This window comes from Clytia hemisphaerica, unplaced genomic scaffold (assembly GCF_902728285.1).
Source record: "Clytia hemisphaerica strain Z4C2 unplaced genomic scaffold, Clytia hemisphaerica genome assembly, whole genome shotgun sequence".
Taxonomy (NCBI): Eukaryota; Metazoa; Cnidaria; class Hydrozoa; order Leptothecata; family Clytiidae; genus Clytia; species Clytia hemisphaerica.
This window is the reverse complement of record NW_027103721.1, coordinates 1642874-1669715: the sequence shown is the minus strand read 5'-3', so window position 1 is coordinate 1669715 and position 26842 is coordinate 1642874. Positions and strand designations below refer to the sequence as shown.

Genomic DNA, 26842 nt, shown 5'->3' with positions numbered 1-26842 from the left:
AATAACTAATTTACTCCACATACATAACTTTCCCTCAGACAATAAAAACATGATAAATTATCTTGTCTCTAGGTAACTGCTGTGGAGTAATTAGTTATTCAAAAGACCATCACGTTCGCCAAAACAACTATAATAGCGCTCTGCGTTGAGCACATCTTAAGGTGGGCAAACCATATCATCCACCAGGATGTATCCTCTCTTAATCTCCCCCTGTTTTCTACTTTCCTATCTTCTTTCTTGATTTTCTGACTTTCTCAAGTGCTTCTAACTGTTTTCTAATTATTATTCTTAAATTCACCCGTATCGTTGAAATAGTTCTCCTACCCTGGCTCGAACCATCAAATGCAAGCAACCTTAGTTTTTAAAACCCAATGTCTAATCGCTTGCGCCAACGAGACACAAGACACATACTGTTATTCATAAATACTTATAGCATGTCATTTACAGACAAAGACAAAGCTCCCAACTCTATTGGTGCCTCTACAAGTTAAGTTTCAGGGTATGAATGCCCCTCAAGAAGGCCTTTGGTCTTATATTGTGACTCTGGAGTTCCAACCCTAATAGTCTGGGAAATCCTTCAAATTGCGCGCTTTAAAATGCTTAGTTTTAAACGCATAGTTGAACAGCTATCAAATTCCAAAAGTTTTTAGCGTGCTTTTACCTATCAATTTCACCCAGAATCAGTATTATAATAATTGCTTTGATTGAGATACCGGCTAGTTCGAAACGCAGGTCACAGGTCACAGGTCAACAGGTCACAGGTCACAGGTCAACAAAGTGCAGACCGGAAAAAAGATAATAAGATCATAACATATACATAACATAACATCAATACATAACGCATTAAATTACAAAAAAGTAATACGATATTATAAAATGACAATTGAATAAAATAACAACCTAGTGACACTTACTTACAAAAATAATGACAAAATCATAAAACATGATGCCTAACAAGACAAAAACACGAAAAATATTTATAATACAGAATGTGATGTTGATAGTGTGAATGGATATAAAACGGCACCAATCAGAAGCTTGTGAGGTCCCCTAAGAGAGTGGTTTTAGAAGGATGAAACTAATTAATCATTCAATTGTTATTTTAATGACTTAATGACAATTTTTGACAAAAATGTTGACAGAATCACAAAATATCATGTCTTACAAGAGAAAAACACCAAAAATATTTAGCATACCGAATGTGATGATAACAATATGGCTGGATATAAAATTACACCAATCAGAAGCTCGTGAGTTCTCTGAGAAGGTAGTTTTAGAGCGATGAGTTTTATTATATGTAACCATCATATAACATTACAAACATTACAATATGTAATATACCTGTTATACGTATAATATGGTTTAAAATTTTCTGGTCTGCGTTATACACGGCGCAAACTGCGAAAGATCGATAAAAGCACATGGTTAAATTTTGATGTTTGAAATGGTTTTATATGGATGAAATTGCTTGAGAATTATGTTTTTGATAATTCTTTGTGTTTTCCAAACATTTTCCTCTGCAATGACATTGATTAGAGTCAACCTGTCATCACTGACCTGTGACCTGTGACCTGTTGACCTGTGACCTGTGACCTGCGTTTCGAACTAGCCGTTGAGATACATCATTTACAAAAAATTAGAAAATAAATGAAAGCACTTTTTGTTTGTATGAGCTCAAAACAAACGATTTTCCTCAAGTTTTCCCGAGAAAAAATTGAATATGCCAGGATTATTTTATGCAAAATTCAACGTATAGATTCTGATGCATAAATCAATTTCCGTCTGTTTGACCATGGTCTCATCCGTTTTGAAATAAACTGAACTCCACTATTTCACTCAAGCTTCCTCAAGCAGGGCAGAAAATTGAGTGTGCAATTGCACAGGGCGTAATATGATAAGCGTGTATTTACAAGTTTACGCCCGCGAAAGTTAAGCGTGCAATTAGAAGGATCTCCCAGACTGCCTAACCTAACCTGATAGCAGCTGTGGAGTTTTCTTAACGCGACATGCTGAAGCTCTAAAGATCGCTAAAAACTAACATCTGAGGAAAATGGCCCTATCTCTACGGAAAATTTGAGTCAACTTTTTGTCTCGTGCCGAAAAACTTAAAAATTAAAATAGCGCCCCATGGAAAGTGCGTTTTGTAGATAGGAATTAGAATAATGTCCCACAATGCTTTGCGAGTGGAAAGGTTTCAAATTGGAGGCGGAAGGTGAAAATGGATGTTTGTTATTGTTTTAAAACTCAAGTTTTTTGGTCTTTATACTTTATAAGATTCATAAAAGTTAGCCTGGGAATCCAAGCGTTAAACTTTTTTCAGTCTAGTTTATGATATTTTTGCTGCTGGTTTAACGCTTGGTGCAGGTAACTCGCCTGCAGGGGCATTTTTCCCTGCAATGCAGGTTCGGGCTGATTGGCCAGCTTTCGGCGTATTAATTAGCAGTACTTTCGCGCGCATTTTGATAATTTCGATGCGCGCGCATAATTTATGGAAAACAAATGAAAATGAAAACATAGATTCATTTCAAAACAAAATGGCTGTTGGCTGGTGTCTAAATACATGTGGCTGATGTTTTGATGTGGTTTTTAATAGTTTTGAAAGTCTTTAGAGCTTTTGAAAGAGTTTTTATGGTAAGTTGATTATGTGTGTTTGACTGGGTTTCCAAAGTTCAGAAAGTCTGTTAACAAGGGTTCACACACAGACTGTTTATAACATTCTGTGTCAGACTAATCTACCTGCACCAAGCTCTATAATTTTAGAACTTTTTGAGGTGAGGTATTTTTTGTTTTTTCTAAAATTATGAGCTTGGATTCCCAGGCTACATAAAAGTATTCAGTAATGGTTGTATTCATTTTCCATAGCTTCAGTTTTCTTCTACTGATAATATAAAGATGTTTGTTTATGATTTCTCTCTCTTTTTTAAGTGATATTTGTGTATGATGTTATTATATTTTGAGTATTTTATTTTCTGTTGTGTGATCAGTTTAAAGCATATTCATCCATTAAAGAACCTTGTTTGTGATTTACAATAATGTTTTGCTTTTCCAAAAAAGTTCTGATAATCTGAATTTGCTTTGAGAGAACTTGACATATCTCCTGACCCAAAGGTTGTCGGCCATGACACCCTTCCCTGTCGACATTGCACTCGGACCTGTTCCTCTTAAATAAAATTCTACACGGTCCGTGTACAGGTGCGCGACCATATTCTTCAGATTGTATATTTTTGCCCACGTCTTTAGAGCTTCAGCGTACTGGGTCAGAAAATACACAATCTGTTATCAGGTTACCCTAACCTTAACTGATAATAACCAAACCCTTGTCTAGGTCCGCAGATTGAAAAATTTCACTTGCATCTTGGTGGATGATATCGTCTGCTAACCACGTCATAATTATTTAAACTAGAAAATTGCACAAGTTCCAATCTGTAATCTATCCCAACGGTTCATTTCAAAATGATTGGAAAACCGCGAACGTTATATACCATCAACTGCTCTAACTTAGGACGATTGGTCGAAACATGGGACTGTTGATATCTGGCCTGTATTTTTTCACTTACTGTTACAGTTAGGGAAACCATCCAGGATCCTGCCATTCTATAAGCCAGCAAAAACTAAATGACACTTGTAAACTTGAGTTTCTTACTATTTTCCATCAAAAACAACCAAAAACATTGCTACTTCCCAAAGCCGGAGACCAAAACAAATTAGCTTCCAAGATTATGGATCTATTGTTAAGGCCATCTAAAATGGTGGAAAGAGTTGCGGAAAGACAAAGGCACCCGCTGCTTCAAGTGTGGTAAAGCCAAAACGCCCTATACGATCTTCCAACAGAAGGCGAGTTAGTTGCCACGCAAGTTACGTCACGCACTCCACCTCAGCGCACAACGAACGGTGTTTCAGTGAATATCAATAATTATAAGAATATTTTATGTGCTTAACTTCAGTAAACTTCGAGTGCTTCAATGAAGATGAATGAATTGCTACATCGTCTAGGCTAAAAAAGTGAGAAAAGACACGAACGCCATTTTTTAATGAGTGCTGTAATGATTAAATGTGTTAAATCTATTTGACAACAAATTTGTTTTGATAACTCTACCAAGTTTATTAATCATACTTTCTGTCATGACATGTCATGATAACTTTCACTGATATCGTGCCCTTTTTAACTTTTTGTTTTCATTCAAAATGACAGGATGCCGATTGGAGAATTAGAGAACGCCTGCTGCCTAACCCCCTATCACTATCACCCGATGGGATTGACAAATAAGGAGGGTGTAACTTGCTGTGCGAGTGACATTAAACGTTCCATCGTTTTGCCACTAATTTGGTCTTCTTCCTTCCTGATATTCTCATGTGTTCCACTACGATTTTTTTCATATTTCGAATTAAAAGCCTACTCGGTGCGAAAGAGAAATCGTTAATTTCTTAATACACTGTTCATTGACTCCCGATTAATTCAAATCAAATGACTTTGGAGGTTTGGTGAAATGGTGGCCGAATTGCCATCCCATGTTTTGTCAGATAGTCCCAAGTTAGAGCAGTTGGCGACAGTTGACGCTATTACCTTTCACCTCTCTTTTAATTTTATGAATAGTAAACATCCACAAGTACTTAACACAAAGGAGAATGGGATTGCAAGTCCTACAATATGAAGAATTTGTCCCGGATGAATATCACAGCAGTGATAATGAAATGATAAAATCTAATAATAATAAAACATCGGTCGGGTCGGGAAGACAAGTACCGTGAAATCGGGTAACTTGCATCAGTAGAGAGGCTAACATGCATAGCTAGCCCTCAAATTAATGACCTGGCTGGTCCTTAAAATACAAAGTTAAATCAAAACAAAAATGGTATAGAGTAGAGCTGCAAGCGCAGCTGCGTAGTTCATTTGTTTTGATATTTTGCTGCTTTGGTTGGTCAGTCATTTGAGGGCTATGCATCATGTTAGCCTCCACTGATGCAAGTTACCCGACTTCACGGTACAAGATTGTTATTTTACAAAAATCAAAAGGGGCTTAAGCTGGGAGCAAACCAACAAACATTGTTCTTCAAACATTGTGACGTTTCATGTTTGAAATCGATGTTTGACGGTTTGCAGGGGTCAAAAATCGTATCTTTTCAACAAAAATATCCAAAAACATATTTGAAACGATGTTTGAACAAGTTCATAATTTTTTCAAACATTCAACTCGGGGTTTCCCTAAGAAGGAAGACATTGCATTGCTAATCGAACATTGAATATGACTTCGAACGCGTGATTTGAAAAGTAAACAAAAGAAAGAAGTCATTGTAATGGAACAAAATAAATGTTTGAGACACGCAAACCATTCAACAAAAAAGTTCAAATGTTTGAAGAACCATGTTTGATGGTTTGCTCCCAGCTTTACTAAACAGGTAGGTGTATAAAAATCAGTTTACAAAGTTTGTGAAGAAAGTGTGAATATAGAACAAATTCTAACATCCAAAACGAAAACAAAAACATAAAAAACGTACCTACCTTTAGAACCTGAACAACATGTGCTGACTGTGTCTGGAGCACGTGTTGCCATGATGTTTGTTTACGCGGGAGATCTAGCCTATCAAAGATACTAAATCTTCTAGTTTCTATTCGCGCGCTTTTTTTATCAATGTAATTTTCCTCAAAATTTTTACGCTTAGTGTGAAACCTATGGAGCAGTAAAATCTACAGTTAGGTTAAAATAAAATTCGAGCGGGAAAGCATTTTTAATGAATGGTTTGGAAAGCTTGGACGTATGGACGAAAATCAAACTTTCACAAATCATTATCAAAAATCATCATTTTTACAGATACTTCATCAGTTCTACCTGCAATATGGGTATTCATGGACTTACAAAACTCCTTGCTGATAATGCACCGTCTGCAATGAAAGAAAATGAAATGAAGAATTATTTTGGTAAGTTAAGTTCATCAGTAGTCAGTCAGTCAGGATTAAAACCGCCTAAGGGGACCCGTCCATATTCATTTGACAACGCATTTGACAATCTGAACCCTCCCCACCTCCCACAGATAACGTCAAGTGATGTACGTGATGTATATACCAAAAGTTGTAGCCATTTTTTCATCAAAATTTTCTGTTCCGTCGCAAAGTCCGTACTTGGTTGTAGGTGGCTTCTTCACAAAGACAAAAGACAGATCTGGACTTATTTCGTACTTTCCAGTCTCTTGTTCGTAGTTTTTCTGACTTTCTGGTTCTTTGTGAGTTATTTTCTACCGTGAGTGGTCCTAAATCTGACAGCCCTGCCTAAAGGGCCATTCCAGATTTTGTCTGCACGTGCGTTTGGTTTGGGAACGCGAAACACGAACGCAAACTACCCATGTCTAAACTTTTCAATATATCTCCAGAACAAACAGATTTTTTGAAATTCTGTAAAAAGGTCTAAGCTCCTGAATAGTTTTACTATGTTCTGTGAAAAAATCATAACCATCAGTCAAATACTCGTTCGTCTATTTAAGATTGAAGACAAAAATTTGCAAAGAAAAATAAACCTTGAGCACAAAAGATGCTTTTTTAAACACTTTTTTCCACCAAAAAACAAATAACTTTTACAGACTTACCTTCCCCAAACATTGAAGAAGCCTCTACTAATTAAAGTAAATGAGATAAGATAAGATAAAACCTTAAAATCAACCAGAATTTACAACCTTTCGTCCAAAGCAAAAGACGTGCTTTTCTCGCCGCCATCTTGAATTTAAAATGAGAATTCTAGAGAATTCCATTCGTTTCCAGCTTCCGCAGTCTTTTTTCATCCAATCAGATCGCGCGATTTCACTTTCGCTTTCTCTAGTCCAATAAGACTGCGGGATTTGAGTCATGTGACTTATCTATTAAAAAACCCGCGCGAAATACAGGGGGTCACAAATAGAAATACAGGGGGTCACACTACTGGCTACAGGAACTGAAAGCAAGCAATTAAGGCCAATATTTTTGGTTTTTCTGAAGGACAAAAGGTATAGGAAGCTTTACTGAAAGAGGGATAAGGCTGGGACAATCTATTTAAAAGATATGGACATAAAATAGGCACTTTTTTGGGTGATAATTAAGATTTTACTTAGAAACTTTAATTCTCTTACCCCCGTCTCGGGCCCCCCTGATATGAGCAAGGGAACCACGATGGCCACCCCTACTGAAAATTTCAGATCAAAACAAACAAGGAATTAATTCCTGTAACTCGAAGAAAATTGGAAAAAGCTGGTTTTTGACTGTTTCTGATCCTAAAGTGCAATTTTTTGGTAAAAGCTATGCAATTTATGTTTGGATTTCTAGAAAGCTTACCCATTCATTGTTAATACATTTTTTATTTGAAAGTAATCTCTTCATGGAATAAAAAGATATAGTCAAATCTTGTAGGGTCATTTTTCAAAATTTTTTTGCCAAATTCGATTTTCGCATTTCGCCATTTTACCCTACGCAAACGCACGTGCAGGGGGGCTGACAACACAGGATTTCCGAGGTCAAAAGTTTTCATCAAAATTCGAAATTTCCAAGGTGAGAAAAGAAAAATCCAGACGGTGTCAATCGAACGAATCGAACGCCGAATCAATCGAACGCAATTGAACGCAATCGAATAATTGCAATTCGATTGTCGAACGCAATCGAATCACAATCGAATATTACCCAGGATTTACTGTTCGATTGCTTCGATTACGTTCGATTGTATTCGATTACGTTCGATTGATTCAATTGTGTGTTAGATTTTATTCGCTTTGGTATGGTACTTAAGCACTCGGCCGCCCACGCTAAAAAGCTCTAACAGAGTGATCCAATTTGATTTAATCGCAATCAAACTCATCGAACATTAATCCAATGTAATTGACAATCACTCAAACCAATCGAACATAGTAGTCAACTATCAATCAAACATTACTCGAACGCAATCGAACACAATCGAATATTACCCAGGAATCGGCCGTTCGATTAAGATTCGATTACGTTCGACAATCGAATCGCAATTATTCGATCGCGTTCGATTACGTACGATTGGTTCGATTGCGATTTTTGTTCGAAGTTGTTCGATTGACACCGTCTGGATAAATGTATGAATTTCCAAGGCAATTTGAATTAAAAAAGGCAAAAAAGAGTGGAATTTCCGATGCATTTTGCAAAAGTACATGGATTTTCATTTTCCCATTTCGTGGGATTTCCGACCACCACTGGAAAAGAAAAATTATTTCTGAGGCTATAAAAAATTAAAAAATGCGCGTCGTCCGACGGGGGGTAACAAAAATTTTCTGGGATGGCCCAAAACCGATGGGGTTTTTCAAAGATACAAACTAAAATAAAAACAAACCTTTCGCGCGACGCAATGAAGATACCAAAGTGTCAACTAAACTGAGAGATTTGATACACTGAACCAATTGAACCAAAACATTAATTGCTTCTTATTCAAAACATAATTTTTTATTACAAAATTGATAACGTTTTAAACACAAGCAACGGATTCAGAATAATAGAGGTAATTATTTTTATAACTCACTCTTTTTTAATAACATTAATTGACATCTTAACATTATAATCATCTTGTTAGATGTTTTGTTTCGAGACTTCTTGAAATACAGTTTATTGTTCAACTTGGAGAGGGAATGTTTCTAAACATAAAATTATCAGCCCTGACCATGCTCAGTCAGGAATTTTTGTCTTATTAGGAAAGTATTTCACAATTTTCCTGAATTACTTAATTAGGAAAGGCCTTCCTTATTAGGAAAGGCCTTCCTTATTAGGAAAGGCCTTTCCAAATTAATAAACATAAATTTTGCAAAAAATACAAAAAGATGCATGTTCCCAACAGCCAGTCTAAGCTTAAACTCCTATATCTGGATTAGTCTTACCTCTTTTATATCTTTGCCTTTACAACAATACAATACTGACAAGTTGACACAACACCATGATTTCAGCCCCCCTTAAAATAAGGGGGGGGGACAAAATTTTAAGGAGAAATTTCTGAAATTTATGTTTAAGGGGACCAAAGAAAAATAAATTTTAAATTTAGGGTGGGTAATTTTTTTACTTAAATATACCGTTTAAGGGGGTAAACTGAGGGTGAAAAATTGGAAATTTCTTTGTCGCCCAACCATCATGGTGGAGTTCATAACCCTAATTTTTGTATTCTCCCTGATACAAACAAAGAAAAAATTTATATGGCTGAAGAAAAAATAATCAATTGACTTTTTTAACCAATCAATTTCAAAATGTTTGACATTTGATCCAATCGTTTGCTTATCTTTCTTGCGTGGTCGTCATTTGAATTTCAGTATTCAATGCTTATAAAATACGGTTGTTATAAGGGTATTAAACTCCTCACTAAGAGGGAACAGATCATAGATTCGAATTGAACGTGTAATTACTAATAGCAATTAGCATTACATAACGCGTCGACATCTCTCCACTCCCATGAAATGTGATTCAAAATTAAAGTGATGAGCACAAAAACAAAATCAAGAATTGGAAAATTTGACACCCAATACAACAATACAAAATAGGTTAGCAGGCCAAATTTTGTGCCACCAATAATGGCACCCATGAATTTATTTTGGGCGGTATTTCTCAACACTTTGTTCGTTAGATTTCATATTTTTTTGCAGATAGATCAATTTTATCCTATCTATCTATTGTGTGGTTGAGTTGCAGGATTAAGTTGCAGGTTTTCATTGGCCTTTTTTTTATTATTTCTTTGTTTTTTCACACAAAAACATTATTGATAACGATGCCCACCATCAAGTATGATTCAATTGTCAATAAAACTGATTTTTGAAGCCTGGACTTTCTAAAATTTGCCAGAACAGCCAAGAATTGCCGGAAAAACGGTTGTTCTTGAATTTCTTGAGTTGTCCTTGTCTATTTGTCATGAAATTTTGCACACTGGTGCAAAATAGCAATACCTAAAATGTAAGGGAGTCTTATTTTTGAAAACATACTTTCCCAGTTCGAAATGCCTGAAATATCCTAGAAAAACCTGGAAAAACCTGGAAAAACCGGTTTTTGCATTTTCTGCAAATTTCATTATAAATTTTTCCTGATTTTTCAAAATGCAAATTAGCATGTTTAGAATGTGATGGATTTCGATTTTCATGAAGATTTTTTTCTGTCTGAAAATGCCAGAAATTACCATTATTATGGTTTTTTATGGAATTTATTCGTCAAACTGTACTTACGTCCAACATTACAAAAATTGCTCAACTTTATACAGTATATACCTCAAGTGGATTAATTTTGGCAGAAATTAAATTTGGCAAATTTCAGTAAATTAAATTAAATCTTCATTGTTGGTTGTTTGCCAAAATTTAGCAATCAGAGATCCCACTCGGCATGTTTTGCATGATTTTCATGATTTTTGCAATTTTGGCATTTTTCATGGTTTTTGGCATGTTTTTTTAGAGAAATATCAGGGAATTTTGTTTATATTGTCTCTTCTCTGTCTTGATATTCACACTATTCATTAAAGATAGCTCAGGATAGCTCAAAATTGCACTTTCAGTCCCCCAAAGTTCTAAAATTTTCTCCCTTGCCCAACCATGGTGCGGTGGGCAACGTTGAATTTTATCCTAAGTTTTCAATAAATATCATAGACAGAAATGTTAAAACAAGGATGTGTCAGGCATAATCATTTTACTCCGTTCAAGCTCTACTTTATAAAACAGGTAGCCCATATTTGGAGGTTTTTTCAAGACCACATGTCACTGAACCACCTCATTATTCTTCCAGGGTCTATACAGGTCCATGACCTTGTCAAAACACAGGGTTTTTTAAAGCACCATTTTTTAACATGTCTCTTGCATGATTGCTTGTATTTTACAATCATGGTCGTAATTATTTGAGAAAAAAGGGAAATCCACCGGGAAGTTTTGAAACCACAATCAATTTGTAAGTGCTCTAAAGTAGGTTGGAAGGGTAGATTTTTAACTCTGAGTTTTGATATGAGACTTAAAACTTAGGAGCTTAGGATCTGAGTATCCAAATGTTCAAAAATGGTCCAATAAGGCTCATAATATATAGCCTGGAGGTCTATAAACCCGAGCCAAATTGAAATATCCGATTAAATTTGAGAGATGGCCCAAAATTAACTTTCTCGCCCAAACTCCAAATTTAGAAAAAAGAGGAAATAAGCTAAATTCCCAATACATTTCGACCATGATTGTAGTGTCTGGATATACATATGATTTTTAAATATTTCTCCTTTGGGGCCAACCTTGGTTTTTTCAAGAACAGGGCTCCCTATAAGCTAAAATTTGCCTTATGTACGTTTTTCTGATTCTTAGTTATATTGTTCCTACATTTCAGTCTGTTATTTTCTATTTAGTTTTCCACCCTTGAAAAGACGCTTTTTGCATCTTGAAAATCATAAACTTTCCCTATTGTCCAACCATAGCGGGCTACATTTTAGATTGCTGCCTTAATTAATTAATAAATTCTAAGTGAAATGATTTCTACTTATGTTTGTGTTATTGAGGCAATTTTCATCAGCATAATTTGCAAAAAGAGACTAGTTGACACTGTTGTATGAGTGTTGTATTGTACAAGCTGTACGAGTTATACAGTATATATCTAAATGAGCTAGAAAATTCAGGGAAGCTAAGGTAAAATTGTTAATCGATTTTTCATCATGTCTACATCACTGTTCTCAGGTACGAGAAACACGGGGATTTCGTTGATTAATATCTCTACTGTTTAGCATGTTTTTCATGTTTTTCCATTTGAAATTGGCATTATTTAGCATTTTTTTCTGCTATTTTTGGCATTTTTTCATGCATGTTTTTTCAAAAATGCCAGTGGGATCTCTGAATGAAACAATTTATGAAAATTATCACTTTGGCGTTGATTTCATGCATTTTTCATGAATTTTTGTTTCTCTGATTTCCAAATTATTTTTCAACTACCCGAAGTCCAGGTCTTTTTCCACTAGAAAAGTGTGCACTAATTTTTTTCTTATCATTGTTTTAATGCTGGATAATTTATCAACATTACATCCTGATTAGGAAAAAGTATATGAACTGAACTGATCGAACCTCAATTGAACTTGGATAGAACCATAATCAACAATTTTTTTCTTGAAAATCTAAAATCTTTCGAATGATTGGGACTTGCCAGAGATAAAATTTTTCATGTGGGAGAAGTCCTTGGAATTTGACTCAATGTGGGAGAGTTGGCAGCTTAAAAGTATCAAAAACTACAATCCAACAACCAACATGCCATACTTTTCAAAAAATATAAAGTTATTATTTGTGAAATATCCTATGAAGCCTAACTACTCAACTCAACTACTTTTTGCCTTTTAACAATTTTGACGGTGGAGTGCCATCATTTAAATCAGAAAGCAAAAGAGAGTATACGACAGATAACAGATTTTTCTGGCTAGCCATTTTCTCAATTTTAGGAAAATCTACTGTTTATAGAATGAAGTTGATATAAACTTTGTGCAATTGTAAGAAGTCTAGGTCATAAGTGACTTATTTTCAAAGCACAAAATGAAGTTTCTGACATCAATGAATGAAAAGTTCATTTTTGGACCTACCCCGGTGGGGTAGAGGTCCTATAAATTAACCGATGTCCGTCTGTCCGTTCGTTCGTCCGTTCGTTCGTCCGTTCGTCCGTCTGTTACCAGCTTTTCTCAGGATTGGCTCATTAGTTTTTTCTGATTTTTGGCACAATGATGCAAAATGGCAATGCCCAAAATGTGACGGAGCCCGATTTTGGAAAAAAAACTTTCTCCGGCCGAAAATGCCGGAAATATGCCGGAAAAACTGTTTTTTTGGCATTTTCTCGAGATTTTATCATTAGTTTTTTCTGATTTTTTGCTCAAAGATGCGTATTAACAATGCCCAAAACATGGCCGAGTCCGATTTTTGAGAAAAAATTTTTTCCGGCTTAAAATGCCGGAAATCGCCGTTTTTGCAGATTTTCATTGGCTTTTTTCCTTATAATTGATTGTTTTTTCATTCAAAAACATTATTAATAGCAATGCCCACCATCAAGCATGTTTTAATTTTCAATAAAATTGATTTTTGAAGCCGGAACTATTTAAAAATCGCCGGAACAGCCTATTTTCGCCGGAAATACAGTATTTTTTGAATTTCTCGAGCTGTACTTTATATTTTTTTATGAAATTTTGCACATTGATGCAAAATGACAATACCTAAAATGTGACGGAGCCCGATTTTCGAAAAACATTTTTTCCGGCCGAAAATGCATGAAATATGCCGGAAAAACCGTTTTTTTGGCAATTTCTCGAGATTTCATCATTAGTTTTTTCTGATTTTTTGCACATAGATGCGTAATAGCAATGCCCAAAACATGGCTGAGTTCGATTTTTGAGAAAAATTCTATTTTTGCCGAAAATACCAGAAATATACTGGAAATCGCCGTTTTTGCAGATTTTCATTGGACTTTTTCCTATTATTTCTTTGTTTTTGCACGCAAAATTATTATTGATAACAATGCCAACCATCAAGCATGGTTCAATTGTCAATAAAACTGATTTTTGATGCCGGACTTTCTAAAAATCGCCGGAACAGCTGAATATCGCCGGAAAAACGATTTTTCTTGAATTTCTCGAGCTGTACTTTATATTTTTTCATGAAATTTTGCAGACTGATGAAAAATGGCAATACCTAAAATGTGACGGAGCCTGATTTTTGAAGGAAAAAAATTTCGGCCAAAAATGCCGATAATATGCCGTCAAAACCGGTTTGTTGCCATTTTCTCGAGATTTCATTAATCGTTTTTCCCGATTTTTGCATGAAGATGTGTCCTAAGTGTGGCCGATTCGGATTTTTGAGAATCATGTTTTTCAGGCTGAAAATGCCGGAAGTATGCCGGAAATCGCCGTTTTTGCAGATTTGAATTGGGCTTTTTCCATATATTTCTTTGTTTTTTCACTTAAAAAAATTATTGATAACAATGACACCATCAAGCATGATTCAATTGTCAACAAAACTTTTGCAAATTTGCAACCGGAACTTTCTATTTCTTTTTTCCCTAAACCCCTCCCCCCCATCAAATATCAATGATGAAATTTAATGCATTTTCGCTAACTGCTATATTTTCTTAATGATTGTTTTTCTCCTTATTGCTATCTAAGTTTCATCATCAGGTAGGTCCATTCAGCATATTGCTTGTTTCTTCTTCATTTAAAAAAAATTTAAATTTATTTTCTCCAGGATAGCAGTTCTCTGAATTATCTTTCAACGTTATGTATACAATTTCTGAATTGAAAGATTTTTTTTACACAAAAAGGGAATTTTTTAGTCGCATTTTTTAGGAATCCTTTCTTTTCTTTATAAGAAAACAGGGTATCTGTGACCTATGTGTATACTTGTATAACGCTTCATTCAAAATACATAATGCTTTAGGCGTTACGTTTCATGCGTCTTCGTAGTATAATGCTCAAATATTATGCGAAATTTTCAACTTTAAAAAATTCTGCAACTCAAAAAGCCAAAAGCTTTTCTATTTTTTCGTTGAAAAAAGTGTTAATTTTTTCGTTGAAAAAAGTGTTAAAAAGGCAATTTCTTTGCTTAAGGTCTTAATTATCTTCATGAATTTATATCTTTCAGCTTGAATTAAAGATACTGTAAAAAGTTTGGGGCTACCCCATATAAATTAACGTATAATAAAGTTATTGAATATTTGACAATGAAGAGAAAAATTATTTTATATCCTATGATACAAAAAATCTGATATTTTAAAGAGGATTTTAATATAAAGAATAAAAAGGACTTAATACCTTTCCAAATTTCCTGAAGTAAATAATTATGCATATAAGCAAGTTCAGGATGTGTGAAGAAGTCTGTAATGATAGATATTCTAAAGTACACAAATTCGACAAGTTTGGTAGCACCCCTCGGAAAAACATTTGGCCATAAAACAAGATGTGATAAACAAAAATCTTTTGTGTGTGTGTGAAACCATTCTGCATTATTAAGATGTTTTTTATAACTGACAAGAAGTATAGTTGCTAGATGGCAAATTGCAACAGTTTTTAAAGTCAGCGAATTCCCATTGGTATAGTATTCTGCTAGGAAAAGAACAATCGAAACAAATGCATATAATTTATCAGTATGTTTCTGCTGTAAACAGTTTCTACAATTAAATCTTTTAATGAGTGGAAGAGAAGAAACTCGATATAAACCCCAAATAGAATAAACCATCGAGCCAATCGAGGTAAACTACGTGCTAAAATATAAAATAACAGCCAATAAACTGATCTTTTACCATATTTATCATATTCTTGTTTTGCCCAAAGAAGGTGTTGCTCTAGATTTTGTTTTACATCTGGATCTGTTGGAAATACTTGAAAATGAAAATTTCTCATTACCTCCATATTTCTACCATTTGCCTGACCAACTTTCCACTCCATTGCAATGTGTTTGAATAGCTTTGCCATCCTGTTAAGATATTCTGTTTGATAGCCATCTAATAAATTCATACCAGTTAAAAAGAAACAGGTCAATTCTCTTCTTTTAAATGCATATGATAATTCTAAAAATAAGTCACACATAACTTCAATAAAGGCACTCTTTTTTTTTAGTTTTTTCCATTTTTTGCAGCTAGTTTTTTCCAATTTATAAAGCATCATCGTTTTTAAAAGGTATGATGAAATTTCTTTTCCATGTTTATTTGTACTGCAGTACTTGACAGTTCCATAGAAAATGAGCTTTGCTAGAAGGTAACATTTTCTTTGGAAGATACTCGTGTGTTTCATTAAAATTCTTTCTGCTTGAGAAAATGAAATCCGCCAGTCATACCCGCCGTCTTGATAAGATTTAGCTACAACGTAGCAACCATCAGAATATATTTGATGAACTACTTCTTTGCTGGGCCAAAATCGTTTCCGCTTAAACCATTCTAAACATTCTGTAGGCCAAGACTTTACATGAATGCTAGGGACCAGATCTATATCTCTTAATACGTATGCGTCAAAATATGAAATATCATGACTTGTGAAGTTTCCTCTAACATCAAATATTCCATATTCTTTTAATACTTCGCGAAAGGTATTATTTTTATCCTGATGATATTCCAAATTAAACTGGTATGCTTGCGATGGTGTATTTCCTTCTATTGTGGAGGTGAGATTTGGAGAAAAAGGAACCTGGGTCCATTTTTTCTGAACAATGTCACATGGAAGGATCAGTTTATCAAATGGATTCTGCCATTCATCACAATTACCTTCAACATTGTAAAACCCTACATGATTTGTCGGTAATAAAGAGGCATTATAGTAGTTTTCAATCACATGCATTTTGTCAATTTCTAACCTTCCACTTGGTCCAACAAGGCGGCATATAAATGCCCCCTCTACCATACTTCCTGATAATAAGAATTTAGAATTATCAAACATCTGAATTGTTGAATAATGGTACTCCATTGCAAGTTGGTCTTGTTGATATAATTTTGAAAGATACTTATTCAGTGTTTCGTTAGATTTATCCATCTTTATTGTGTTCTAATAAAACAAACAGAAAATTAAAACCTTTTCATGAATCTTTCAAAGATTCAAAGTAAGTGTACAAGTTTAAACTGAGACTTCTATAAACTCTGAAACATCATTTACAAAAAATAAATTTTTCAATAATAAAACCTTAGAAAATGAATAATTGTAATGAATTCAAAAATAGCACGTGGAGAAGTACGAACGTGTGAAACCAATAAAGCGAACCATTCTTCTTTGATAGGGTGTATTAAAATCATAATGATGACGAATTTTGAATTTTAAACACAAACACTTATAAAACTCCCAATAGGTTCTCGTTGTGCTTGTATAGCTTACGATACCTAAGGAAATACACTCTTTTTTTCTCAGAAGGCTTCCCTGAGATAACTAGAACTTAAAAACAAGAGAACAACCAAAATGTTTGTAAAAGAGGTACTTTATTACCTTCGTTCTATGACCCAGTGGGATCTGTGTATCCACCCAACTGGCCACCGTGATGGATTTTTTGACCTAACTAGAAAAAATTACTCACCACATTTTGTTGATTGTATTATGAGCTAATTGATTTTGAAAGGCTCAGTAAAATTTCACACAAAATAGGTCAATTGAAATTTTTCAACGTTTGTGTGATCCCACACTTGAGTGATATTCCAGAAAATATTTTTCATTAGGGTGCAGAGAAAATGACGTGTATTTGTATGGGTGCGTTTACTTTGTTTAGGTCGTAAGATTGCCATCGATGCATCTATGTCCATTTATCAATTCTTGATTGCTGTACGTGCAGAAGGAAGTCAGTTGACTAATGAAGCTGGAGAAACTACTAGGTATGGTTTGATTGATAGTGATATTTTGATTGAAAATAATAGAAACCAAAGAAGCATTGTTGTACTTACATCGCTGCCATATTTCCCTGATTTGTTTTCCAAAAGTTTTTATAATCAATATTGTTCAATTTATGTATCATGGATATGGGAAAGTGTTACTGTTAGACTAATTTAGAGTGATTCGTAAACACATGTTTGAGAAAAATACTAAGTTTGCAACTGTCTGGTCTGTCCTTCTATCAGTATTTATTTGTCAATGTGCAAGGTCACTATGGAATTAGATTTCACAAGAGCATCTCATGAAAAGCAAATAATTCTGGTGATCCGAGATGATCACCTCCATCATTTTAATGAATTAATTTGTTCAAAAGCTCAATGTACCATCTCAGATCGAATTTTATTATTTCTCTAGTCATTTGATGGGGCTATTTTACCGAACCATCAGGATGTTGGATAATGGAATCAAACCAGTTTATGTTTTTGATGGAAAGCCACCATCCTTAAAATCTGGAGAGGTTGGTTAAGAAATTTTTATTTGATACACTAGAATCTCTTTGACTCGAAACTGATCAACTTGACTGCTTCTATTAACTTGGACAAGTTTTATGGTCCCTTCAGCTAACAATGCCTCAATAACCTTACTACACAACTTGAATTTTCCTTATAAAACTAAAACAAATTTTTGTTCCCCGTGCGTGTTCGAGCTATGGAGACTCCACTGTAATAATAATTCATAAATATTCCAATCTTAATAACAATATTATTATCCCTTCCCCCTGCTCCCTAACTCGCAAACAAATTTATCTCTTAACTTCTAGTTTACCACCTAACCTCTTCCTTCTTATCACAAGTCCTCTTGTCTCAAATTTTTGTCAGCTCTAAAACTCTAAAATTACTTATTCAATAATACTTACCTCATTTATAATAATTACTGTTAATGAAAACATAGAACAGTTCTTGGCAGCAACATTGTAGTGTTTTCACCAACCTTTTGATTCTTAAAATGTGCTCTACTCACCAAGCTTAAATTAAAGCCTCAAAGAGGCTAGAGATGAAACATTAGGATGTGGAATGAAGCCGATTAATTCCCATCTGAAATGCATCCAGGGGGGTGTCACACTAATACTGGATTTAAGAAAGTGCCTGAGAACAAAGAAAGCGCTAGATTAAAACCATGTTTCAAAGGCTTCACTTTCTCTTGATTATGAAAGTCGGATGAGAACTCCACTCTAGCCGTTTAAACTCAATGGTGCTTTTTTGGTACTTTCTTTATAGCTTGCCAAGCGTACTGAGAGAAGAGAAGAAGCACAAAAACAATTAGATGCAGCTACTGAAGCTGGTTAGTCAAATTACATTATTTCTTCCACAACATGCTGGAAAACAGATTCATCCACTGTTCAAACAGCAAAGTTTCCCAAGATCTCAAAATCATCGAGTTTTTTGTACTTTTCACTTCTAAAGAAAGCCAGACTCAAGTGGAAAATTTATAATTTTAGTCATAATTATGCAAAATCTCCTAAACTTACAGATGCTTAAAGAGAGCTTTATGATCAGCAATATTGCGCACTCTTTTGAATCTAAATCAAATCAATTCATCTGAATCTAATTTACCTTGTCAGTTCCTTAATTAAGAAATTCCGACTCTGTTCTGCTTTTTCATGTTATAACATGTCCATAGACAATGTGAAATTCTATTATTTCTTTCTGCAGGTGATCAAGAAAATGTGGACAAATTTACTAGACGATTGGTGAGGTTTTTACCTTATTAAAAGAAAATAGCGAGCTCTTGACCAGAAGAACAAATGATCCATAGAGAATTGGCTTAAAGGAAACCTCTCATGTCAATTAATTAAAGTTCTGAATCTTTCCTCAAATTAAAATGACGGATCTATTTTTAACTTATTAACTGTCTAATCCGAAAGATGTAAGTACATATTGGCAGGATTAGACATTCTCTTGTCTTCTGTTTCTTACTTAGCCACCGGTCTTTTTTGTAATCTGTTTGCATAGATTTTTCCAGTCAGTATGTGTCACCCCAGAGTGGGACTCACTGGGATAATATAGGGGTACTAGGATTTTGGCCCTTTTAGATTTGATTTTATCTAACTTAGTCCATGATTGATAGGTCTATCTTTCAGTGGCGTTAACCTGGTTGTCGTCAAGGCAACAGCCTCAGCCTCAAGGTCTGTTTGGAGAGATGTTAATCATTATCACTTTTTGAAAGGTTGTTTTTTGTTTTAGGTCAAAGTTACTCCACAGCACAACAAAGAATGTAAAGAACTTCTGAAGTATATGGGAGTACCATACGTAGATGTAAGAATTATTCTATTCATAAAATATGCACCATTTTGATGTCTTCTAGCATTTAGATCATAGGTCCAACAGCTGATTGATTGTTAGTGACGTTAAATCAGTCAACTTGCAAACAGTAAGCTTTTGGGTCAATGATGCAAGGTCCAGGAGACATTTTTATGATGCATCTTGTGAATGTTTAGAAAATTGCTCTATTTTTCCTAAACCTCCTGGGATAAGTAAAGTTATATTTGAATCCCTTTTATGGCTTTGTAATGGTTATACCGGGTGTCTCTGAAAAAACTTCCCTCTGTTTGATTCAAAATTGCGTAAAAGTGAAAAAATATATTAGGTTGAAATCGTTTAGAGGAGGGTTTAACTTAAATTTTGGTATATCAAACTTTAAAATTATTTCATTAGATCAAAAGTTATGACAAAAAGAGTAAAAAGATTTTTCAAAAAGAGCGAAAAAGACGAAAAAACAGGGTATCAAATCTTTTGTTAGAAAAAAAGACACAAATAATCTTTTATTCATTTGGAAATGTATATCCGTTAACTGTGATACATTTATTTACACGATCGACCATACCAGCAAAAGCAGACCTTATCATTTGAGGGTCAAGATAATTTGCAGCGTTTGTTATTGCTGCTTTCAGCTGATTAAGATTTTGTGGCTTTGGAAACTTTTGGAAACATTTTGATAAAAGTTTGTAACTTGTTGAAACTTCATGCTCATTAATGAATCCCAGATGAGCTCTAAATTGGCAATAAAAACCATTAAAAACGAATAATAAAACAAAAAAGATGCACAGAAGTTCAAAAGTAAAACTTTACTGTCAATAAAATACAGTGTTTTCTTGTCTAATTTGATACCCTGTTTTTTCGTCTTTTTCGCTCTTTTTGAAAAAAAATGTTTTTGTCATAACTTTTGATCTAATGAAGCAATTTTAAAGTTTGATATACCAAAATTTAAGTTGAACCCTCCTCTAAACGATTTCGAAAAAATCAAGCTAATATATTTTTTAACTTTTTCACTATTTTGAATCAAACAGGGGGGAGTTTTTTCAGAGACAGTTTCCTATTTTCGAAAATTTGCGATTTAACCAACGTACAATAATAAGACGCAATGATAAAATTACTCGCTGTATTTTTAACTATTTTAATTATTTTGTTCCTGTTCTCTTTTCAGGCACCCTGTGAAGCAGAAGCCCAATGTGCTGAACTTGTGAAAGGTGACAAGGTATAGATGGGCTCCATTATCTTCTTTGTTTCGAGCGTGAAACTCTTCGGGATATGAGCACTGCTCTTGTTTTGAATATTAAAAATCTTCGGATAAATCGCATGCGCAGTGAGGTTTTATTGAAACAATAGAGAGTTTTCGAAGCCAATCAGCTGTGTTTTAAACATTTTTTTATTTTAAATCTCTATTGATAAACATCTTTTGTGAAAATTGTCTATTATGTTTAAACCTATTGATAAGCAATTCCCGGTGGGGGTTACTAATGTAATGTGTAAACTAGGTATAGATGGGCTCCATTATCTTCTTCTCCTTTATCCTCTTCATTCTTTGTTTATTTTCAAAAGCGTTTTTCTACTGTCAAGAAGCTTTTGTATTGACTTTGTCAGAAATTTGACTGGGCTTGACATTGTTAAATGAGTAACTTCTCTCTTAATGTTATGTCACATTACAAAGCTCCAGGAAAAAAATGTATTAAAACACGCAAGCCTAAGCTTCAAACGAATGAAGAGCCTTCTCGTTTGATTCCCATAAGTATTCACGCTATCTCATAAATTTTACTGCTGAAAAGCAAGTTATTTTTTGTCTCCTTATTTTGTAGGTCTATGCTATGGGTTCTGAAGATATGGACTCGTTGACGTTCGGAACGAATATCTTGTTGCGTCATCTCACTTTTAGTGAAGCAAGGTACTGATTGGCTTTCATATACATCATATTCCTTCACACATTAGATAGGCTAACTGACTACAGATTTCTCGATAAAGTTTGCCCAGTTTTGAAGTCTTCTATTTACGTTTTAGATTTCTGAATATTTCATGGCGCATATCATTTACCATTATAACTTCCAATAAACTTCCACTTCTTTTTGTGGCCTTCCTCCAATAAACGCCCCATCTTTGAGGAGAAATTTTCAATAAACGCCCCTTTCGAATAAACTACTCGAGGGGCTTATATTTAAAACAAGTAGCTGTAATGAAGTAAAGGTAAACTTAGATATAGTATTGTTTGTGATTGATGTGCTCAATGAAAAGCAGAGCCAAGTAAAATATACTTAGATATATAATAGTTTGAGGAGATTGAGGAAGTACCCAGGTACTACAATGGCTGATCGCAGGTTTTGGAAAGGGGGTTATTATTTGTTTTCCATGGTTATGATGAGTCGTCTAACCTACAAGATTAATCTTTTCCTCTCTTATAGGAAGATGCCAATCCAAGAATTTCACTACGACAAAGTCATTAACGAGCTTGAATTCACGAAAGAGCAGGTACCATGGGACACCGACAATAGTTGGTTCTATTTCTCGTGTATCACGTGTTCTTTAGAAGATGACTGAAAACCTCTGTTTTTTGCTGTTGTTTGCTGTTTTTTGCTGTTTTTTTACCAAAATGATTTCTTTTTAGAAGTTGTAACTTTTAACGTAACTTATAGAAAAAATAAATAAATAAAAAAACAATTAAATACAAACAATACTGTTAAATACAAACCAGAATGTAAATTTTGCGTTAATCATGTGTGGGCCAGTTGACTATTTTGATCTTACTAAATTTCTTTTCCTGGAGGCTAGTTTGTCAAATGAATGTGACTGGTAACACACTTGCAGCAAATAGACTTTCGATTTTTTCATTCTCAAAACTTTTTCTTTTAGTTTGTGGACCTATGTATATTACTTGGTTGTGATTATTGCGAATCCATCAAAGGTATGTAAAACGTACTATTTTCATTCTACTTCTGGTGACATCAAGTGTGACAACCGCCAGTGCCACGAGAATGTTAGGCCCGACCAAATGCCAATGGAAACCTTGTTTTGAATTCGTATTATTTTCACATTAGAGTGTATATTGATTAATTCTCAATTTCGTCAATAAATTTAGGGGAGAAGTAACAATGCCACCCCCCCCCCCCCAGTATAAATTTTTTGGAGGGAACTAAGCTGCAGGAGGAGACAAGTCTTTTCTCGATACTGAATTTTCTCAAATGATTTCATTTCATTTTTTTTTTTTTTCAAAGGTGTTGGTCCTGTTACAGCGATGAAGTTAATCCGTGAACATAAATCCATTGAAGGCGTCTTAAAACATCTGGAGACTGGAAACAAGGTAATTGTCTTAACTAGATATTTAATTACGATTACTTTATTTCACACAGAAACAATCAACCAAGTCCAGAATTTGACCTCTGTTTTCCTATTTTTAGTAATAGACTGGTCAAATCTCGGATTTTTGGGGTTTTTATTCGATAGAAAAAATTCCCTAATCTGACTCGTTTATATCAAGAATACTTTTACAGGTTTCGTATATTCAACAAGAAGTAAACTTTAACTTAGATTTCGAAAATTTTATAAAGCTATCAACCACTTTGCTGAAGATGTGATTGAACTTCATTAAGAGCCAATGAAAAATTAGCACTGCAAACAAAAAGTGTCAAGTCTTGATTGTCTGTTTACAAAAAAACATGATGATTATCATATCAATAAAATTTTTGGGTCCGTTTTATTAATTTTGTTCTTCCTTTCTCTTTTAGAAATATCAAATCCCAGAGAACTGGCTCTTCAAGGTTTGAAATTTTCCCTAGCCCTTTGTTTATTTAATTTCCAAAGACTTATTTCTCAAAGTATAAATTGTGAATAAATTGAAGTGGAGCTATTAGCTAGTACCACTCGGCACCCACAGTGTGGTTTGCGGTATTTTTGTCAGCGAAGAAGAGTTGCGTACAGGTTACATTTCCTTGCTATCCTAATTACATATCCCACGTCTTTGTATCATTATATAGGAAGCAAGACAACTGTTTATAGAGCCAGAAGTTAAATCGGCAAAAGAAGTTGAGGTAAGTTGCTATTGAAGGAATAATAGGAATAGGAATAGTTTGATGTTTTAGATATCTGTGACGTGACTCATTTTATAGTTCCAAGGCAAACCTAGACAAACCTTATTTTCTATTAAAAACATTGCTTCATTCTATTTTTACCTTTCAAAAACACCCAGAAACACCTTACCTTTTAGTTGAAATGGACGAAACCTGATGAAGACAAACTGGTAGAGTTCATGTGCAAACAAAATGGTTTCAGGTTAGCATGTTTTTTAAATATAGCCTCTGATCCAACTATTGATGAAAGAGCTTTCTATTTAAGTTTTGTTTTTGCGAATGTCATCCTTTTTTTTCGAGTATCCGTTATTCAAAGACTTCGATATCAACTGTTTTTTTGTTCCAGTGAAGAGCGTATCCGTAACGGGGCAAAGAAGATTTTGAAAGCTAAACAATCTTCAACGCAAGGACGAATGGATAGCTTCTTTAAAGTCATTCCGTCCAACAAACCGGCCGTCAAACGAAAGGTAATCAAACTTTCTCAGTATTAACATTGAAACGCCCGTAAGATCGTATTTTGCAGGATCTTACTTCACAGTGATATGAAATACAACAATCTTGCTTAGAATATTTGAAGTGAACCGTGGGCGATAGCCGATTTTCTTCAGTTTTGTGGCAAGTTTTGACTCAGGAACGTCGAGAACTAAGCCATTCTTTTCTTGAAACATCGCCCGAGTTATACAAAACAAGACATGTTAATCCCTGTAAGTGCATCATTGTATATTTGCTATATTGAATGTTATTCGATGTTTTCAGAAAAAAAATGCTCAAGGAAACCCGTACTAGTAACTAGAATTACTATTTAGTGCGTTGTCATTCATATCGTTATGACTTTTTTTTTTTTTTTTCGGGGGGGGGGGGCCATACCCAAAAATATTTGAAAAAGGAGAAGCTGGAAACTTACCAGTATGTTTGAGAAATGAGGCTGATTATTTCAGTTTAATGATTGACTTTGGTTTGGCACATTTTAAACAAGGGGTCCTAGGAGTCGCCTGAATTCTCAAATCTAATAGGGTACAGGATAGGATACATCCCTCAAAGTTTCATTTCGTCTTTGACATAATAGATCATATTTCCCGCACATTGTTTTAGAGCGAAGACAATAAAAAGACACCAGCATCCAAGAAGAAGGCCAAGCCAGGAGGAAAATTCAAAGGAAAATAAAAAAAGCACAGGTTTGAAAAAATAAAATATGGAACAAAAGTTTATGCATCAAAATGTGCACTCGTAAGTGATTAGTATTCACTCGTTTATTTGACTCTTTTGGGACAATTTGTAGCGGCATGACATATGACACTTGGGAATATTCAAACCGTTCAGTTTGAAGAGTATTGCTGTATTGGGAACCTTGGCGGTCGAATGCTTTGATACCATAAAAACTAAAGTATCAAATATCTTAACTAAACTAAAGACTTTTTCAATATTTTTTGTAAATATATGCTTTTAAAAAATCATTACTTTGAGGAATAAAAACTCATCACATTCAAGCTATCATTTAAAATTGACTAGTTATATATCCTTCATCTTTAACATCAGATCCTGTCGTTTTCAGACAAGGCTCGGACTAACCAAAGGAAAGATTCTCACTCTAATGAGTAGATTTACGGTCCCTCCCGACCAAATTTTAGCATAAACAGAAGCATGAAATTTTCTTTATGTGAATTTTATATCTATTTTGAATACTTAATTAAAAACTGTGATATTGCACATGAAAACAATGAAACTAGCAGTTCCAAAAATAAATGAAACTTTCAGTTTATTTATCTAAAATAGCCAAAGAGATTAAGGGAAATTCATGATATGCACCATTGCAATGTCTTCTGACATTACATCACAGACCCAACTGCTGATTGGTTGTCAGTGACGTAAAATCATTCAATAAGTCACTTTTAGCCAATCAGCTGTTGGGTCCGTGGGAGACATTGCAATGGTGCATACCATGAATAGGTATGGTTGCGATATCCTGGTTATTCTTCTTCCAAAGTTTTGGATAAAACCCAAATTCTTGATTTATAGATGTATTGTTTTGAGGAAGTTGTACGTATTCTTTTAGGCAAGGTTTCGAAATGAATCCTATTGGTTGATATACAACTTATGTTTACATTTGCATGACTCGTGATTGATGTAATCCACCTTTTGTAGACTGGTGATTTTGTCTGAAAAAAGGAACAAAATTACAATATTTAAAATTTAAAATTTGCCGATGCCAAGTACTAATCCAGTTATTCTTTCTTTCTTATACAGTTCTAGAAAGTATTCGGAATTTTAGAAAGCATTAGAATATGCTTGAACAACATCAACAGCAACATCTTCTAAAGTAGCCTTTTGAAAATCAACTTTGTGAAAAGTCTGAGAAAGTCTAGTACGAGTACACCTTTTCGGAATCTCGTCTTTTCCCACAACTGTTAAAAATCAATCCTCTGATTAAGATTATTGGGACAATTGTCCTTTGTCTGTTGATTTGGTTGGAATATAGTAGATTTTACAGATAACTCTTTAACTTCGAACCTTTATAACTTGGAAGTCCCCTTTACTCGAGCAATCTTTCAGTTAACAGTGCTTTACAAACCTTATTCAACAACTCGAAATTTCCTTAACTCGAACAAATTTGTGTTCCCCGGGCATGTTTGAGTTATGGAGACTCATGTCAGGGAATTTTTTGTTTACTTTTCTTCGCCCAATGTTAGAGAAAAGATAATCCACATCCTACCTGCGGTGAATCCTTTCGCAACTTTATAAACGTAAACCGATTTCGTTTTCAATTCGTCTGCCACACAGTCCATATTCCCTTCTCTACAGCAACCACCACATCTATCCGCCATGATGCAATGTGGAAACAGAGTATAGCCCTCAGACGTTTGTGCTTTGTCGATAGATATGATGGTAGAACGAGGCTCACATTTCGGTATTTGATAAGCTATGAAAAAATTATGAAACCCGTATTTTCGAACTCGCCCTCTGAGCATTTTTTTATAAAAGAGCTAATAAAATGCTGATAAAAATTCTTAACTTGCAAGCATTTTAACTTAACAGACGATCTCTTGTTTTGACGATTTTGATTCCTATCTTACAGGGCCACAACATTGAATTTCGATCTCTCATACACACGAGACTATGTAAAGTTTTTCATTGAATCTTCGTTCATATTCTTTGAAAATGTTGTGCACAAATGATTTCA

General features: G+C 34.4%; 1 protein-coding gene across 1 annotated transcript; it reads left to right on the top strand.

Annotated features, from left to right (window-relative positions):
• Window positions 1-5729: 5729 nt before the first annotated feature.
• Window positions 5730-25167, top strand: LOC136804373 (flap endonuclease 1-like). The gene is made up of 16 exons (XM_067061083.1): window positions 5730-5917; window positions 17173-17275; window positions 17688-17790; window positions 18551-18614; window positions 18986-19023; window positions 19517-19588; window positions 20757-20807; window positions 21406-21491; window positions 22003-22069; window positions 22451-22502; window positions 22813-22898; window positions 23323-23355; window positions 23572-23625; window positions 23802-23866; window positions 24011-24131; window positions 24757-25167. The coding sequence occupies exons 1-16, from the start codon at window positions 5731-5733 to the stop codon at window positions 24826-24828; spliced, it is 1254 nt and encodes a 417-aa protein (XP_066917184.1). The 5' UTR covers window position 5730; the 3' UTR covers window positions 24829-25167.
• The last annotated feature ends 1675 nt before the right edge of the window (window positions 25168-26842 follow it).

Coding starts and splice junctions, on each gene's coding strand:
- LOC136804373 (XM_067061083.1), top strand. CDS start 5,731: ATGAATGGTTTGGAAAGCTTGGACGTATGGACGAAAATCAAACTTTCA. Junction 23,626..23,801: donor AATCGGCAAAAGAAGTTGAG/GTAAGTTGCTAT, acceptor CTTACCTTTTAG/TTGAAATGGACGAAACCTGA. Junction 24,132..24,756: donor AACCGGCCGTCAAACGAAAG/GTAATCAAACTT, acceptor ACATTGTTTTAG/AGCGAAGACAATAAAAAGAC.